This window comes from Eubalaena glacialis, chromosome 2, assembly GCF_028564815.1.
Source record: "Eubalaena glacialis isolate mEubGla1 chromosome 2, mEubGla1.1.hap2.+ XY, whole genome shotgun sequence".
Classification (NCBI taxonomy): Eukaryota; Metazoa; Chordata; class Mammalia; order Artiodactyla; family Balaenidae; genus Eubalaena; species Eubalaena glacialis.
The window spans coordinates 5,551,902-5,571,160 of NC_083717.1; the positions used below are offsets into that span (position 1 = coordinate 5,551,902).

At 40.8% G+C, this 19,259-nt stretch overlaps 1 protein-coding gene across 1 annotated transcript in view; it reads left to right on the forward strand.

The window, feature by feature from the left end:
• The first annotated feature begins 530 nt into the window (after positions 1-530).
• The window catches only part of CUBN (cubilin), a 266,365-nt gene continuing 247,636 nt past the window's right edge, over positions 531-19,259 (forward strand). The window contains exons 1-10 of the mRNA XM_061178156.1: positions 531-794; positions 1,194-1,323; positions 2,960-3,055; positions 3,610-3,648; positions 6,193-6,294; positions 6,946-7,049; positions 13,070-13,196; positions 14,158-14,320; positions 16,733-16,864; positions 18,046-18,141. Coding sequence (XP_061034139.1) covers positions 682-794; positions 1,194-1,323; positions 2,960-3,055; positions 3,610-3,648; positions 6,193-6,294; positions 6,946-7,049; positions 13,070-13,196; positions 14,158-14,320; positions 16,733-16,864; positions 18,046-18,141 — 1,102 coding nt within the window. The 5' untranslated portion in view covers positions 531-681. The remainder of the gene's footprint in view (positions 795-1,193; positions 1,324-2,959; positions 3,056-3,609; positions 3,649-6,192; positions 6,295-6,945; positions 7,050-13,069; positions 13,197-14,157; positions 14,321-16,732; positions 16,865-18,045; positions 18,142-19,259) is intronic.

Here is a 19,259-nt window from a genome sequence, read left to right on the forward strand (position 1 = left end):
ATCATATATATGATTTGCAAATTTTTTCCCATTCTTTGAGTTGCCTTTTCACTCTGTTGATAGTGTCCTTTAATATACAAAAGTTTTTCGTTTTGAAGTAGTCCAATTTATCTATTCTTTTTCTCTTTTGTTTGTGGTCTTGGAGTCACATCAAAGAAATCATTGTGGAATCCAATGTGATGAAGCTTCCCCCTATGTTTTTTCCTAAGAATGTTATGGTTTTATCTCCTATATTTAGGTATTTGGTTCATTTTGAGTTAATTTTTCTATATAATACAAAGTCGGGGTCCAACTTTATTCTTTTGCATGTGGATATCCAATTTTCCCAGAAGCGTTTGTTGAAAGGTGGCTACTTCTTAAGCAAGGATTGTTTTAGTGGATGTTTCCCAAGCAATTTGTTACCATTTCAAAGGTCAAGCAGATAATGATTAAGTTGTGCATCACTTAGAAGTAGATTTTGACCTCTCACAAGTTGAAGAGTACTGAAGATCTAAGATCATTTACATCCCTGAGGAAGAAGAAATAATGTAGCCTTCTAGGGCAAAGAAGGAAGATCTGAAAACTGCAGGACATTCCACTGATCAAAGTACATCTGCCTGGTTTGCTTTCTCCAAACTGCCACACTCAATTGGGTAGAGTGGCCTCCCTCCTACCTGACAACCTTGGAGGTTGGTGAGGAAGATGTCCTCACTTTTTCTTTGGAGTTTGGTTATTTTATTGACATTTGCTGAATCATATGGTGAAGCTGGAGGACTTGCGCTGCAGAGACAAAAAAGAAATACTGACCTCCAACAGTAAGTAGACACATGGATTATTTCTGCTGATGGACTAGGGTGGTTCCTCATCAGTTTTCACAAATAACCAGGTAAGCAAAGGTGTAATTTTTCTTGAGGAAAACAATGATGTTAAAAACAAGATAGGGAAAAACAGTTGTATTGATGTATGGAAGTATCTTTTTATACACAAACTTTTCATTTATCATTTTGCAAATTAGGCAAGCATACAATTACTAGGAGATATCTCCAGAAAATTTGCAAAGAAAGAAATGGCAGATGAGCAGGGAGAATTTGGTTGAGTTGACCACAAAGCAAAGGTGTATGCAGTCTGTAGTTATTTGGTGAGAAACTTTGTTCTTTAGACTTGAAAACTATATGCCATAATTACCGATACATTCTCTGGCTTGGATTATGCAGGCCTCGAATGACTGCAGAGAGGGGAAATTTAGTGTTTCTTACTGGATCAACTAAAAACATTGAATTTAGAACTGGATCCCTAGGAAAAATTAAATTAAATGATGAAGACGTTGGCGAATGTTTACATCAGGTAATACACTGGAAATGCATTGAAGTAGTTTTGTATATTCATATATGGTTACTTGATTGAACAGGCCTATGTTTTTTTTTTGTTTTTTTAAATTTATTTTATTATTATTTTTTATACAGCAGGTTCTTATTAGTTATTTATTTTATACATATTAATGCATACATGTCAATCCGAATCTCCCAATTCATCACACCACCACCACCACCACCACCCGCCACTTTCCCCCCTTGGTGTCCATACGTTTGTTCTCTACATCTGTGTCTCTATATCTGCCTTGCAAACCAGTTCATCTGTACCATTTTTCTAGATTCCACATATATGAGTTAATATATAATATTTGTTTTTCTCTTTCTGACATACTTCACTCTGTATGACAGTCTCTAGGTCCATCCACGTCTCTACAAATGACCCAATTTTGTTCCTTCTTATGGCTGAGTAATATTCCATTGTATATATGTACCACATCTTCTTTATCCATTCGTCTGTCGATGGGCATTTAGGTTGCTTCCATGACCTGGCTATTGTAAATAGTGCTGCAGTGAACATTGGGGTGCACGTGTCTTTTTGAATTACGGTTTTCTCAGGGTATATGCCCAGTAGTGGGATTGCTGGGTCGTATGGTAGTTCTATTTTTAGTTTTTTAAGGAACCTCCATACTGTTCTCCATAGTGGCTGTATCAATTTCCATTCCCACCAACAGTGCAAGAGGGTTCCCTTTTCTCCACACCCTCTCCAGCATTTATTGTTTGTAGGTTTTCTGATGATGCCCATTCTAACTGGTGTGAGAAAGAGGCCTATGTTAATTTGTACTTTGAATCTTTAGCACAGGGAACATAATCGGAGGTGCAACAAGTCCTCGTAAAGAGCAATGCCCTAGGGTTAATGAGGGGTACAGGTTATAATTCTAGCAGGAAGTGGCTCGCTGTGTAGGCTTATTTACTCTAGCCCAGAGAAGATGCAGAGGGTGATAGTGGGGCCTCTTTACAAGGGGACCAAGGATGGAGGGGGACCATAGAAAGGGGTAGATGTGACCAGTTTACTTTTGCCACACAACAGAATTGGCCAGTTATTCTCCTGTCTTATTGAATGTTTTCAGTGCTCATTGTTTTCTACATCATGCAGGCCTATCAGTCATAATGTTAGAAGTTGGTATTTAGAGCTTATTATGGGCTATCCACTGTGCTCAGCACTTTATGTGCGTTGTCTCATCTAACCCTCACAGCTGCCCTATGAGGTTGGCGTTATGATTACCCCTTCAGTAAGGGAGGTAGAGGAACTCTGCAGCAACATGTCCAAGGACATACATTAAATGGCTGAGCCAAGATTTAAAACCTGAACAGTCTCATTCCAAGCCAGGCCTCTTTACATGCATTCTAAAGTGTTATTATGGGAAAATATGCAAATGGAAAATTCCTTGATATATTGTTACTGAAAGGGTAAATGGGATTATGCCACGGCTATTTTAGTCCAATGTTTATTATACGTGGCATTGTTCTGGTTTTTCTAATAATGGACAAGATCTCAGGGCTTAAAGTAGAATACTACTCAAATTTAAAAAATTTTATTCTTATATACATGATTTTTTCACTAGCATTCTCTTCCTCCTCCTTTTTCTTCTCCTTCTTTTAAAAATTAGATCCAGAAAAACAAAGATGATATTACGAACTTAAAAAGAGGTGCAATTGGTCTGCCTCAGAATATTTCTAATCAAATCCACCAGCTTGATTCCAAGGTGAGTCTGACCTCCACATCCTCAGAGCAAATGGGTTCTCCTTAATTCAACTTTGTAAATAATTCTTTTGCAGAAGATATACCAAATTTGTATCCTCTTTAGAAATGTAGTGTTGTGATCGTGGGCTTTTCGGTTAAATGACCCAGCTCTAGTAGAGGGTGTAGAGGTGGTGATGGGCCGTGGTTGGAAATTCTGTGACCAGAGCTTGTGGTGTAAGTCAGCTTTGCTCACTTGCTGATAGCACAAGGTGGATGGATCACTGTCACTTAGGAAAATTCCCAGAGTCGCCATGCACAGAGAATCAATGAAACAACTTATCATTGGGTTGTACTTCTTAAAAAAAAAAAAAAAAAAATGCATGCCATGGAAGAGAGTAGGAAGGAAGGGAAGACTGGAGGGGAGAGAAAAGAGGAGGGAAAAAGGCAATAAGAAAAGGAACAAACAGATAAAGTAAGTCCCCAGCAGAAGGTATTAGGAAAATATGTCACAGGATAACATTATATGTGACACGCCTTTGGACCAGCTAACGGATGTTTTCTCCTCCCCACTGCTAGCTCGTGGATCTTGAGAGAAAATTTCAAAGCTTACAGCAGGTAAGTCCCGTAACTACTAGATAGCCAACATCTTTCATTGAAAATACACTAGAATCATTGATGGAGCTGGTATTCTTATCTTAAGGTGGATGGAGAATCAATATCAAGGACTTTGCTTTTCCCATGATTTAATTCTCATCACAATTAAAAAAAAATTTTTATTGGAGTATAGTTGATTTATAATGTTGTGTTACTTTCTGCTGTACAGCAAAGTGAATCAGTTATGCATATACATATATCCACTCTTTTTTAGATTCTTTTCCCATATAGGTCATTACAGAGTATTGAGAAGAGTTCCGTGTGCTACACAGTAGGTCCTTATTAGTTATCTGTTTTCTATATAGTAGTGTGGCTATGTCCAGTCCAATCTCCCAATTTATCCCTCCCCCCACCTTTTCCTCCTGGTAACCATAAGTTTGTTTTCTACATCTGTGACTCTCTGTTTTGTAAATAAGTTCATTTAATTCTCATCACAAGTCATGCTTCCCAGGACACAGATGAAGCAAAGTGAGCCTCAGAGAGATGAAGGTCACTGGGCATGTGAAGTCCTCTGACTCTAAGTTTAGCCGTCCCTGTGCTCTTCCTCTTCTGCTGGCACTTTTTAACCGTGCAACTTTAGGCTGAAGCTGGTCAGCTAGGGACCACCCAACTTGCTGATTCTGGCATCCAGGCCTCGGTTTTCAAAGGCCTTACATTTTCTCTAACATTAAACTTAGAAGTCTAGGATGTATCTCAAAATATTCCAAATCTTCTTAAAAGTATATTTGCTGGTAATTAAATCTGAACGATTTATTAGAATAAACCTTCCATAACTTTACTACATGCTTGTAAACTAGTCCTTGTAATTTTAGACTTCTTATCCCTTTGTAGGGAGCTGACATTTTTGAGACTTTCATGGGAGCTGTAAGCTTCCACACAGAGAAATGCATAGAAGGTCTCCATATTTTAAATTTTGAATAAAAGCAAGGGAATTCCAGGTTAAGAATCCCTTCCCTAATATTCTTGGTCTGTTTTTGATTATGCTTCAAATGTTGTCCTCTACTTTGGTGTTTTAAATTTGGTGAACAAGTTCATATATTCTTTTTGCTGGCTTTGATAATAAATTGCCCTTTCAGCCTTTATCTTTTTATGGAGTAGTGGAGGAATTAAAAATGAGCAAGGCACAGCACGAGAGTTTTCAGTCTCCTAGAGTGCTTCTTCATTCCCACCAAAGGTCAGGAACTGGAGGCCATGGTCCAATGAGCTCAGACTGGCCTCCCTCTGCCCATCCCCCCAGGAAGAGTTTTTAATGATTTAGGAATGGAAGTGCCTTCATGCCTTTGGATGGGGCAAGTGCTCTCTGGGCACCATAGTCCCCCGAGTTCCCTATTGTCTTCCTCCTGACTGCTTACGGATTCCATTTCCTGCTGGGCCCCCATGGGCTTTTGAGTTTTTAATCCTCAGTATTGTCTTGTATGCCAGAAAAAACTCTAAATGAGTTTGTGGTTAATTTTTCATAGTATCCTGTGATGAACAGAGCTAATTGTGGTACTGGCACAAAGATAGACAGAATAATGGAAGTAAACAGAGCCCAGAAAGAGAAGTAAATAATGGAAGTAAACAGAGCCCAAATGTATGGGCACCTGACTTATTACAAAGGTGGAGAGAGAATGGACTTTGTACTAAATGGTGCTGAGTCAGCCCGCCATCCTCTGCTCTCAGTTTCATCTGCAAACGGAAGGGACAGACTCCATTTTCTCTCTGAGTCACCAAGTATTTTTTTAAAATGTGAAGAATAATTTGCCCCTATTTTAATTTTTAAAACAGAATTAGACAAAGATTAGGTGAAATTAACGGGATAGCTTTCCTTGCATAATCACTTGTCCTCTCTAAAGAAGTTTCCTCTGCCCCCAAAGGCATTGCAGATCTTACAAGACTGGAACTGGTAACTGACATAGGGTAAGATTCCCCAGGTTCTGTAGACAAAGGCAGGTCTGTCTGCGACTCTGGTCTGAAAGCAGTCATGTGAGCACGAGACTGGAGGGTGTATCTAAACCACAGGCCACATTTCCAGTAAAGGGTCTTGGAGTGAAAAGAGTTCAGTTATCTTAACCCAGGGGAGGAGGGGTGGCAGCAAAAGATGATCATATTTCAAATGCTTATCTGGAGGTACCAAAGATAAGGACAACAGCAAAAGAACCAGAACAAGAGAAATGTCCCTGTGATTCCCACACCTGAAATCTTGACCCTTGTCCACCAACGTACATTTGTCAGGTGAACAATGCTTTTCCAAAGAGTAGAGTGAGAATCCTCGCCTGTCACTCATGCCTCATCGCATCCCTGGTTAAATGCATGTGAACAGTGAAGGAATATGAATAGGACTGATGATATCAAACGCTTTGTTTTTTCACAAGAGAGTTGATATGAAGAAGAATTTAAGTAATGGATTTAAAGTCTGGAGGAAGACCCTCCATTGATCAGGAGTAAAATGTAGTTTTATATACATACCTGCTCTGAAACACAGAAAGCACGATTGTCTCGCTGACCATCCTGACTTTGTTTCAGACACATGACAGAAAGGTCTGCAGCAGCAATCCGTGCCAGCACGGCGGAACCTGCCTCAATCTCCAGGATTCCTTTTTTTGTATCTGTCCCTCACAGTGGAAGGTGAGTCACTTGGTCTTTGGTTAAAAATGATGGTGAGTCAGCATCGGTGGTTTCCTTGGAGTCCTTCAGACATATTTAATTCTCCATCCAAGGTTTCTAGGATTCTGTGGTCTCCTGAATCAGAATGAATGACACCACGTACGCCAAAATCCAAACAGCGGTGGGCATGATTCTATCACCCACTGAATACTGAGCCATCTTAAGGAGGGTTCACTGGATTGGATACTACATGTTATTCTGGCTAGCATGAATTTAAATGGTTCAGCCTTGAAAGTACTAAACAAATCTTGATATAGCCTGTACATTTTCCTGCCCTTTTCTATTAATGATGAAAATGTTCCTGACATGTGCATTAAAAAGAAATTATGTGACTATTCCCAGGCGGAGCTCCATAGTGAAATGAGGGTTAGTCTGTATAAGGATTCTTCTCGTGTGACTGGTGTGATCTGCGAAGAGCTCTTTGTCTCTGTTGGGCCATACCTGAGTTCCAGAGGAAGGATGACTGGAGATCAGTCTCAATTTTAATGTATTTGGCTTGACCGAGGATTTCTTTACTGTCCGTGTTTAAATCCTTCAACGTATCCTGTGAAGACTGGCCCCAGATGCCTCTGTGACCTGCGACACCTGACTTTGTTCTTTGTCTGAACGCAGGGTCCTCTGTGCTCCGTTGACGTTAACGAATGTGAGATTTACTCAGGAACACCCTTGGGCTGCCAGAATGGAGCCACGTGTGTAAATACAGCAGGAAGTTACAGGTGACTTTTTTCTTTCCTTTTTTTTTTCTAAACCAATAGGTATTTATTTTTCATACTCACAGGTCTGCATATTGGCCACGGTGGCTCCACCTCATTTAGGTTTGGTCTGCATGTCTCATTCTTAGGCCTGGGCTGGAGGTGTCCCAGCTGCCTGAGAAATGTCCTTCTCATGGCCAAGGTCAAAAGCCCCCAGAGAACTAAACAGAAATATGTAAAGTCTCTTAAAGCTTTAGCTCAAAACTGACTGTCACTTTTGCCGGTTTTTTTGGTTTTTAAAAAAAATATTAGGGTGTGTTTTTGAAGGGCTAAGACATCCCCTGGTTAAAAGTGTCCAAGATTAAGCATCTGTATTACCAGCAAAATTAGGTGCTCCCTGGGGAAGTCACGTGGTGCTTGTTTAACATACACGTAGCTATTTACTTAGATGGAAGAAAGCTTGTGTGACCTCAGCTCTCACCCCATGAAGAAATCCTTTCTCTGGAATCTCTGAGGAACGGGAAGGAGGCCACCATGGCTGGGGTAGAGAGTGAGGATGGCCTGGGGCAAGATGAGGCTGAAGGGTTAGTAGGAGTCAGAGCATCAAAGCGGCAGCCACTGAAGAGCCTTACGTAGAAGAGGGAGGGACACCACCCCCCATACCAGCGAGCCCCTGCTGCCCTCATTCCACAGAGTAGAGAGCTGATAGATCACATCAGGACATCTCCATTCAAGCGCTAAGTGCAATGTTCGCCGTAACCAGAGCAGAGACTGAACCGAGGTTCTCTTCACACGGTTCACGCTCACTGTCGTTCTTCAGTTAGCCATCAGGCCCTCACCACAATCGTCAGGCCTCCCCCATCTTCTCTTCTGATTGCCTCTGTCACATGGCTCGTCTACTGCATTCTCCTGCTCCACTCAGGCATCGCCCTCCGCAGGAAAACTTCCCTTCCCTTACAAAGCCGACTTAGGCCTCCCGATGCGTCCATGTTCCCATCAAACTCTAGGAATATTGGTCTTTAAAGCTACACTGGCTGATGCACTATCTTGTTAGATAATCAAGTCCAAAAATGTATGGCAGATCAATGTCAAACTGTTTCTGTAGTTTCTTAAAAATCACTTAAAAGAAACCCCAAACCTCTAGACATTATCTTTCCCTATAGTTTGGTGGATCTCCTATATTCTGTGATTATTAAAAGATAAAGAAATTGGTTCTGTTATGACAACATCTCTGGGTGTGACCTCACTGGAGTAAAGAGGAATCATTTACTCTCTCGCTAGTGTCCCTGATGCCTTGTTCTTCAATTCCCTTGTAACAATCCATTCTGACCTGTCCAGCAAAAATGAGCACAGTAATTTTGGTTTTGGCCTTGTCATCTGTTCACACACTATTTTCTCAAAAAGCAACCCCAATCTTCCGCTTTTTCATTTAGTCGATCCTTTTGTTCTTTTGACCTGATCTTAAAATTTTTTGCTCATTGCAAGTTACAAACTTAACTCATTCAAACTTCTGGTGGATGTGTCTGTGAGCTTAAATGTCATGCACATTGTACCGCCTGTGATGTAAATGAACTATTACATTATTAAAGAGCCTTTTGCTCTCTGGATTTTGTTTCTCATTTAAAGGAACCCCCTGATCCCTGCTTTTATAAACATTCAAGCTTGGGCCAGATCCAGAATGCAGGTCTAATCTTTCATTGCCTTGAAAGCATTATTTCCTCATTTCTGTTTATGGGCATTTATCAATGAAAATTGCTGCTTGCAGATATCGGTGGCAAATGACTCCCCGCACTAACTGTTCCCGCCTTCCTGTTATTGAGGAATGTCCTGGAGATTAGTTCTCACTCTTGGTCTTCTGTTATCATCACTGTCTTCTGGAGTCTTGCAAGTCAACACCATAACAAATGTGTGCAGCAGGGAGGAGAGACCCATAGACGGAGCCAAAATCGTTTTTTCCCCCCAGGACAAATTCGTATTTTTACCCCTGCAAAATGGAAAAGAAAAGAAAAATTTTAACGCAAGTATTTGCTGCATGTCAGAGGTTAATTTTTCCAGATACAAACGAGAAGGAGGGAGTGAGGGAGAGAGAGAGAGAGAGAGAGGAGAGAGGGAGGGAAGGAGGGAGGGAGGGAGAGAGGGCCACTGTATTTGTTGAGAGCTGCCTAAATGGCAGATTCAGCTTGATAGGGCAGCACTGAATTATTTTCTCTTGCACTGTCCTATCAAAGAAAGCCCAAGGACTGATTGTGCTGACCCTGGGAATGGTTTTGTTTTCTAGTTTCTGCCCTTCATAGATTTGCTGGAGGACGTTAGGGAGCACAGCACTTCAATCTGGTTTCTTCTTGCTGTGGGGATGGTTTATGAAGCCTCATGAATTCCAGTTGATTATCTATGACCGAAATACTCTCATTCAGGCATATGATGAAGTCTTTTTGAAGGAATAAAAGAGCATATTGAAAAATGTACATGAGCATAAGATTAAATGCTTGCTTTGTGGAATCTATGTGGAATGAAACAAAGATCCTTTAGATATTTTCTCGAGTTCTACTAATTACGTGAGGTGAAATCCTTGTTAATCAGTAGCTTCCCTGAGACTAGAAACCCCTTCTGGAAACTTCTGTGGGCAGTTGATGAAGGCAAACTTGAGACCCTGTTGAATAATCTGGATGTGCAGAAATGTGTCTGTGGTGAGCAGAGTTTGCTCTGGATTTGCAGCCTTCTTCAGTCTCTGACTCTTAGAGCCCACTTACTTGAGGGAGACAAAGGAGTCTTTATTTACGGGGATTAATAATTTTTAATTATAAAGACCTTTGAAAGATAAAGCGCTATGCAAATACTAATTCATTGGAAGCCCCATTTCACAGAAAAATTTCTGGTAAAAATTCTTTCTTGGAGTAATGAAAGTAGAGCAAGAAAAACCATCGTCTGTTTTCCCCGACTCCTGTGGCTCGTGGTCTTGTCCCAAGTGCTCAGATAGCTAACAGGTAATATTTTGCCACTTCTCAATACTGTTATTGCCTCTTTATTCTGAAGAAGTAATTCCTATTGTTTCCTGCTGACTGTGGGTCTAAGACAGTCCGTGGGATCCACATTGGCCATGCATGGATGGTGCATGTTATGTACTTCAGGCTCAGATCTAGAAGGCTTTATAGGGCAAAAAAAAAAAAAAAAAAAAAAGTTGAGTTTGTTGTTTGTTTTTTCTCCAAGAACACAATGGTGCTTATCATATTTTATTTTACTTATTTCCATTCTTATCACTGGTAGATTTTAAAACAGGCAGAGCTTATGATGGAGGATCATCTGGTTTTAGCTCAGATGGTAGTTAGGTATTAAACATATTACCTCTTTTAGTTAGTCAGTTATATTAATATTGAACCATGGACTCTAGCGCAAGTTAAACTATGACCATGAAAATGTATGTGACCTCGTCTCAATTGCCAAATGCACTTGCAGCGTTTTTGAAGATGGAAAAGCCTAGTTTTTTTCTGCTGGAACCAAATCAGCAATAGAAGGTCATTACAAAAGTGACTTCTTCAGGGAGGCATATAATTCACTACTCTTTTTCCTTAAGGGTGTATCCAGACACCTTGAGAATATACATTTTGCATGCAAACACTGTTATGTTAAAAAGACATGTAGAAATGGAAAGTCTTCAACTAACTCTCCCTTTCAGAACATGGGAATGCGATGTGGAAAAACAATAGTACAGGAATAATACTGACCTACGTTTTAATTCATCTTCTGCCAATTGCTAATTCTGTGCCTTGGGCAATTTGAACCTTGCCAGTAAAATGGGATTAAAAATATTTGTCTTTGAGGATCATAGTAAGGAAATTGCTCTTGTATTTGGCTTCCTTCCTCCCCTTAGGCTTTCTTCTTCTCATGTTATCTAAACTTAATGAAAGAAGTATACTTTGTGGCTCATTAGGGAAGTACGTAGGATTAAAATATACTCCTCTCCAAATGACAATAGCAAGGGAGAAGGAAGAGAGAGGACTTAACTGCAGCTCTTCTCAAATTTCAAGTCCTTTTCCAATAGTAAATCACTTAGTGATAAGATAAATGCAGTTTCCCGAGCACTTCCTACAGGAAAATGCCTTTAGACCCCAAGGTGAAAATAGTGTTCATAGATTAGCACTTATATTTTACAAGAAACAGAGGCAGAGGGAGTAATTATTCCATGGTCTAAGGTGAAGAGTTAACAGGAAGGGTCAAGATTTAAACCTAGGCAGTCTTGTCCCATGGGTTCCTGAATACTCAGACTTCTCATACATCATGGACTCAGAAAGCTAGTAATAGTTGGTTTAAAGATTAAAAAAATTTTCTTTTGGTGGGTGGAGGTGCTGGTAAAATAAACTTTTAGCCAGGAAGCCACCTGGATCAGATCCTCAAATGTGTGCAAGAGAAGGTCCAAAGTCCTGCCATCTCCAAGAGTCTAATTAAATTGTCTGAAAGACTATTCTGTGTAAGGCTGGGGGAGTGAAGAGGAAAGGGAAGAGAATATGAGAGGGGGAGTATGGAAAAAGAGAGATGAGAAGAAGATAAATAGCTTATGGGTGAGGAGTGAATAATTGAATTTCGTTTTAAGTTTAATCATGTATTGCTATCAATCTATGACCTTAATGAGAAAGGCAACCTTGGAATGCTCAGAAATGTAATTTATTAATGGAACAGGTTTTACAGAATTATATATTGATGTTGCAAATTGCATGGGACATACTTATACCAAAAAAGTATTTATCTGAAATTCAAATTTTAAACCGGGCATCCTGTATCTTTATTTGCTACGTCTGGCAACCCCACATGTGAGTGCCTGAATGGTATTCACCATACTCTTAACTCTCCATCTCCGGCCACATTTGTCGGTCTCTTTCTTCCTTAGAACCCACTCGAAGGTGCCACCACAGCAGTTGTTTCTGAGGCCTCCACGGCTACACCGAGTTCTGTGCCCAGACTGTGGCTCCTGGAGCTTCTCCAACAACCAAGCTCCCCTTTCCCTCACTGCCAATCACACATTTGTTTTTATCCATGGACATCAGCTGAGCTCTTTGTGCCTCAGCACGTATCGTTAAAAGAGCTTCTTTACCAGGTAGAGTGGCCCCTTTTACAGAACACTCAGAAACTAGTTCACGGTCCATGGCCACACAGGTCCTCCTCGTACCTTGACTCTGCCCTTGGCCCCAGTGGCCAACATGGCTCAAGTCAGGCAAACAGTGCCTTGCGGGCCTGGCTCTCGCTCCAACAGCTGTGCTCAGACGTGTGTAAAGAAGTGTAGCTCTGTGATTCCTCTACCTCCCCCTCTTCCCCCAGCCACCATCTCACACCGTCCACATTCCCTCTGAAGCTGCAGGACAGATATAAAACTAACTCAGCAACTTTAAGATTACGATAGCTTAAAACGACTTTGCTTATTTGATTATTACGGAACTGAAATCTCATGACAAAACACCCAGGGCTAGTTTAGGTCATACGTGATAATTACATCTTGTGAGTTACAATGTGACAATGGAAGAAATGTTACTATGTTAACTCCTGTCTTATGGATAGAAGTGTTGCCCTTGTAGTATAATCACCATCATCATAGACTCTGAGATGTGGATACACCACTGTTGGTGAGGTTATGCAAGCCTAGAGAATATTCGGGAATTTATCCATTCAGTCAGGGTCACCTGGGCTTACTGGCGGGTCCAGCTGGATGGACTTTGAAAGGCTGCGATGATCTCTCCCTGTACCATCCTGAGGAGCTCCATCCCCCTTAGTTTATAGATGGCTGACCTTTGAAAGCACAGTCTGACGACCTGATAGCAGAAGAATTTACAGTGGTCGTTGTGCCCTCTCACCCCATATTGGAGATGATAACACATTTACTCAACCTGCCGCTTAAAGAAGAGCACAGTGGTTTTCTCCCAGGACGCCAGCCAGTAAATCTGGTTTGCTGGCTTATGATTCCACGTGAAGATCACTGACCTGCAATCGGAATTACTGCTGTTTTTTTATTGATGCTAAGAAACAGGTCCTGACGTTGTGCTTTGTGTGACCAACAGTTGTCTCTGCTCGCCGGAGACCCACGGCCCCCAGTGTGCATCCAAATACGATGACTGTGAGGGGGGTTCCCAGGTGCGCTGTGTCCACGGCATCTGCGAGGATCTGGTCCGAGTGCAGGCTGGAGAGGTGGGTGTCTTCCGGAGTGGGACCCCTCGGGACAGGCCTGGGTATTAGTTCCTCCCTCTGCGTAGCTGTGTACAAGCAGGACCCTGTGGGGCTGCAGAGGGGAGCCACGTCCTGCCCTTAAGCCGGCCTCAGATGAGGAAGGTTGTGACCGTTGTCTATAAATAAACAGAAAACGGGACCCAGAGGTTGATTTCATTATATAAATCCGAGCATTTTTTTTATTATTCGTCCATGAATCTCGCTGTGAAACATGACCTTCTCTTGGCCTTGTGAGTTTTAACGGTGACAAGACATGGCAACACAAAAGGCCTGCCCTTGTTTGCAACATTCAGTTTTAAGGAGTCTGGATTTTTCTGGCCCCTGAGCCCCCGTGACTGCTGCAGACTCTACCTCCCTGAGCGTCCCCTGTGCTCTGGGTCCTGGCGACCTTGATTCCTGGCCCTCAAGGTTGCCCAGCCCTGGCCCACTCGGCCTTGCTGGAGACCTTCCGGTCTTTATTTTTAGTTCTATTTTTTTCTGCCCATGTGATGGAAAATGGTTCCCTTCCAGCCATGGTGGGAGGGGTGGTGGTGGGTGGAACCTTCAAAAAGGAAACAAACAGAATTGATTTTCCAAGGTCTGTGCCTACATGGGTGTTTTTCCCTCTAAAAGCGGAGCAGGCTGAGTTGATTGACTTTAATTATATTGACTTACAGCTCTTGACTGTTGTTACTCTTTCCCAGGCATCTTTGGGGCAAATGACAGGTTTCCCTTATTCTAAAATAAAGCTGTTTCTCTTTTTTTCATGGTCTGGTCTAAATGCTTAATCATATGGGAAGAAAAAGAGAAGCCACTCCATTGGCTTCATGGAAATGAACGTTAGAGGAAAAATCAGTTTCCTGTGGGCTCCGTGAGATTTTCAAAGGCTTTTCATGCTCATTTTTCTTGATTGCCTTTCTTCACACCCTTGTCGTCCTGCCAGCCCAGGTACAGCTGCCTCTGCGATGCCGGGTGGACGACCCCGTCGAACAGCATGGCCTGCACGCTGGACAGAGACGAGTGCAGCCTCTGGCCCGCGCCTTGCTCAGCGCTTGTGCAGTGTTTCAACACGCCGGGCTCCTTCTACTGTGGCGCCTGTCCCGCAGGTATATGGACGTGTCCCCGCCCGGCCAGAGACGCCTGGCAGCCAGGCAAAACGCCAGAACCAAGTTCCTTCCACTGCCGAGGGATAAGAAGGCTTCCGATCTTCCGATTTTCAGGACGGCTTCCGATCCAGTTTCATGTCCTGATTCACTAAATCCCACTCCAGACCATCTTAACTGCTGCAACAATTCAACAAAAGAAATGGGGGGTTTGTCCCAAAGTGTGCCAGAGTCAAATTTTGGGGCCAGGGTTAGCCATAGAGTTTGGGAGATCAAACATTTTGTTGCTATGGCTGTGAACTGATTAGACTTGAGATCAAAAGACACGTGCTCTGGTCCCACCTTTCATATGAACCAGATGATGGTAGACTTGGGCAAACTGAGCTCTGACTGTGTTCACTAGAGTCCAGTAGTCCTCACCTGGGTGTGTCGTTAGAAGACCCTGGGGCCTGGCGGTAAACAGGGTCGTCCAGCCCCATCACAGACCCACAGAGACCGAACCTCCAGGGGAGGGTCCCTGAGCATGTGGACTCAGGGCTCAGAGACCGCCTGGGTTTGAGTCAGAGCTTCATTCCTTGCTGTGAGGTGACCCTCCTCCCTTCAAGGCATGCTTGCAGAGCGCCTGCTGTGAGCTGAGCACTGATCGGGGTGCCCTGGTAAGCAATCGACCAGACCCCAGAGAGTTTACGAGGCCCGTCTGCACTCCTTGGGTATTCTTAGAAAGCGGAACCCAAGAAGAATATAATAACTGCAGCTGTTCTCTGCACTCCTTGGGTGTTCTTAGAAAGCGGAACCCAAGAAGAATATAATAACTGCAGCTGTTCCTTATGAGAATGTCATTAAGGCACTGTGCTAGGCAATTTCTAATTCATGCAGCTACAACAGAAACAAGAAATGGTGGGAATTAGTATTATTCCCATTTTGAAATATAAGAACTTGAACCTCAGAGAAGGTAAATAACTTGCCCAAGATCCAAGAGCTTAGCCTCAGTCAGGATCCAAACCCAGGTCTGCTTGGCCCTGGGTGAGAGCTGAGCTGTTGATTTCTCCCTGTTTATTCTCTCTTGCCGGGGAGCCTCACGTGCCTGTTGGTTCCCTTAGCAATGTCTGGTTTAGTGACTTTCTCCAACTTACATGTTTAGATCTTGTACAGCTAGAAAGACGCTGAAGAAAACACGTCAAGACCTTTTTCTTCTTAGTTCTCAGGGGCAAGCAAAATGTGCAAATAATCATGTTCTTGAAGGTAATTTGCCAATGACAATCTTTAAAAACTAGAAATCAGAAAAGTAAATCATTTAAAGTATAACCTGGGCAAAGGTGTTCTTACATTTTTCTTTTTATTGTTGGAGAAGAAAAAGAGAAACACAGACTTTCTGTTTTCCTGTCAATCACCTTAGTTTTCCCTGAATATCAAAGCAATATATACTCTTATAAAATATAAAGAAACTATAAAATTACAAAAAAAAAAACAGAAAAAAAATATAGTCGTCACTCAGAACCACCACTAATGTTTGAACATATTTCCTTCCAGCTTTTTTCTATGCATTCAATTATTCACCCACAAATATGATAATTTTCTTAGGTAGATTTTTAGAAGGAGTCCCTACTTAGATCAAAGAAAATAAATATTTTAAAGGATTTAAAATGTTTTAAAAATTCTTATAATTTTAAATCATTTCAATTGAGTAATAAAACTCAACAGTTGAATAAAACAGCTGTGTCTCAAGTAACATGACAATCCCTTTCTTCTTCAAGCTCCTTCTCCTGATGAAACCACTGTTAGCAACTGGTTCTCTCCTCTTCTGCCTTTTCCTTCACTCATACAAGGACACAGACCTATATGCAGGTTTCAAAAAAATTCTTTCCCCAAACTGGGATCACAGCTCTGCATATATTTCTAAAATTTGGTATTTTCAATTAAAACAATACGGGAAAATTCTTTCAGTGTGTGTGCACATATTATTAAAATAGCTTTTAGCATCCAATGGTATAGATGAGTCATAATATTTTCAGCTATGCTCCTATAGACCATTGAGAGTTTTTTTTCCCATTAAACCATGCTGCAGTAGATACCAGCTTACCTACATCTTTATGTACTGACAGTTTTATCATTGCAGAATAAGTTTTAAGAAGTGGAATTGTTAGTCAAAAGGTATGTATTTTAAAATTTTAAACGAATACTCCTAGATCTCTTTCCTGATAGGTTTTATTAATTTAACTTCTGACTAACAGCATATAAGACTACCCCATGTGCCCACCTCTTTGCAGGAATTTGATCGTAAGTATTTAAAACAAATTTTGCCAATCTGATAGGTAGAGTATATCTCATTTTAATCAGTGGTTCCTTACACAGTTAAGCAGGTTTTCATGTGTTTTTAACTATTGAAGAGCTAACTTTTCAAACCTGTTTTTCTAGGCTGGCAAGGAAATGGATACATTTGTGAAGATATCAATGAATGTGAGATAAGCAATGGCGGTTGTTCTGTGGTTCCACCTGTTGAGTGTATAAATACACCTGGATCTTACCACTGTCATCACTGTCCCCCAGGTGCTACACCAAATTTCCTGATACCCTTACAGGCAAAACATGCATTTGAAAACAGGCTCTTGTGTTCCATTGTAAATAGGACTTATGTCTAAGGAGACAAACTGAATAGTGCAAAAAGTTTTACTTAACTTATGGATCCAGGGCACATTAGTTCAGCTATGTTATAAGAAAGAAATAAAACATATTTTGAATATCAATGGAAAACAATAAGCCTTTACAAACTGTGAAATAGCCTCTTGAGATAATGCAGAACTTGCCAGATTTTCCCTATGGATCACAGACCTATTGTTCCCACAAATAATTTATTAATATAATGAACTCATGAGATGTTTTCCATATAAAGTTTACTAAATAACAGACATAATAGTAGGCATATCATCCATGTGAGTTTCCCTTCTCTTCTGGAAAGAAGTCATGACTCCTATTCTCTAATCTAAACTGAGTTACTATCCAAGAAGTTCAGGGAATTCTGAGGGGTAAACTGAAACCCTGTATGTTTTATTAACATGAAGTAACAGTACTTTGGACTTTTAGAATAATTCAGCTCCAAGATCTTCAAAGCCACTGTAATTAAAAAATGTCAACTTCCTTAGTGTCAGCACTTTCTAAGTCTCCCAGTAGTTTCATTTGTCTTTTTAGTTTTATTTTTGTCATTAGAAACAACCCTGAATGTTGTTTCTGAAATCAGGTTCCTAATTCTTGCTGTCCATTTTCTTTTTTTAATATTTATTTATTATTTTATTTATTTATTTGGTTGCACTGGGTCTTAGTTGCGGCTCGTGGGCTCCTTAGTTGCGGCTTCAGGCCTCCTTAGTTGCGGCAGGTGGGCTCCTTAGTTGCAGCTCGCCAGCTTCTTAGTGTGGCATGCGGGCTCCTTAGTCATGCATTGTGAACTCTTAGTTGCGACATGTATGCGGTATCTAGTTCCCTGACCAGGGATTGAACCCAGGCCCCTTGTATTGGGAGTGTTGAGTCTTATCCATTGCGCCACCAGGGAAGTCCCTGTCCATTTTCTTAACTATGGAATTTTATTTATGACACATTACATTTACATTTTCTGTTTTGATGGTGGAAGATCTCTAGTTGGTCTGGTTCCTGTGATATTTGATTCTCAGATTGGGATTCTTCTTCTTGCCTATTCCTGACGTTGTTTTTCATGCCCCTGCTCTTGCTGTGATCAGGGTACCAGGGCGATGGAAGAATCTGCACTCTCATAGACCTCTGCTCGGTCAATAACGGAGGCTGCCACCCACTCGCGTCATGCTCCTCGGTTCTGGGTAATGACTCATCTCTCCCTCTGGTTTGGGGTATTTTAATATGACCTTCTAAAGCAAATCAACATTTTAGAATCAAAATCCTCTATTTTCAAAATTCTTACTTTGGTCTTCAAACCAAAAATTAATCCATGTTATAAAACTATACATTTGGATTTTTAAAAATGCAATAGGCTATGCTCTTTTATTATCTGCTCTAATTTTTGCAATTATTTCCCAAGATAATTAAGCCAGCTGATAGATGCATGACTGTATTCCAGCAGGAAGGAGAAAAGGAGGAAGGAGGACCTGTCAGCTCTCTTTAAGGACTCCCCTTTCTGGGCCTTTGGCTCCACTGAGCCTGGCTGCAAGGGAAGCTGGGAAATGTAATCTTTATTTCAGGTGCCCATGCCCCCAGTTAAAATAAGGAGTTCACTACTAAGGAGGGGCAAATGGATCTAGGGTGAAAACCAACAGGGTCTGCTGTGCTGCATAAAAGAAGCTTCACCTCCTACAATTTAAAAATAAATACATATTACTAAATTTTCTCCCAGAAAATGTATCAATTTATATGCTCATTAACAGTGTGTGAAAATATACATTTACCCCACCCTTGACAATAAAGGGTACTATTGCTATTTTTCGTTTTGGTCAATTTTATAGGCAAAAATTACCTTCTCATTATTTTAATTTTGATTAAGTCAAAAAACTTTCTGATTACTAATAATTCATAATGAATACTTTTTAGATATTTACTGGCCATTAAAAAATTTTTTTTCATGTCCTTTGTTCATCTGCTTTCTTACTGATTTGTAAAATTTCATTAGGTATTATGAGGATATTATCTCATTATCTATCTTATGTTTTACATGTACTTTTCCTGGATGTTGTTTTTATTTTAATTTTTTGGTTGTATTTTCTATATAGAAGTTTAAATTTTTTATGTAGTCAAAAAGGTAAATGTCTTCTTTTAGGGTTTTTCCTCTGGGAATTTGGTCTTCCCTACCAAACTGTTTAAAAATAATAAAGTACATGTACTCTCATTTATTTTTAATATTAAAATCTTTGATCTTTTAAAGATTTGTTATTATCTATAGCATCAAATAGAGGTCTAATTTGATATTTGTGTCCAAATAGGTGGC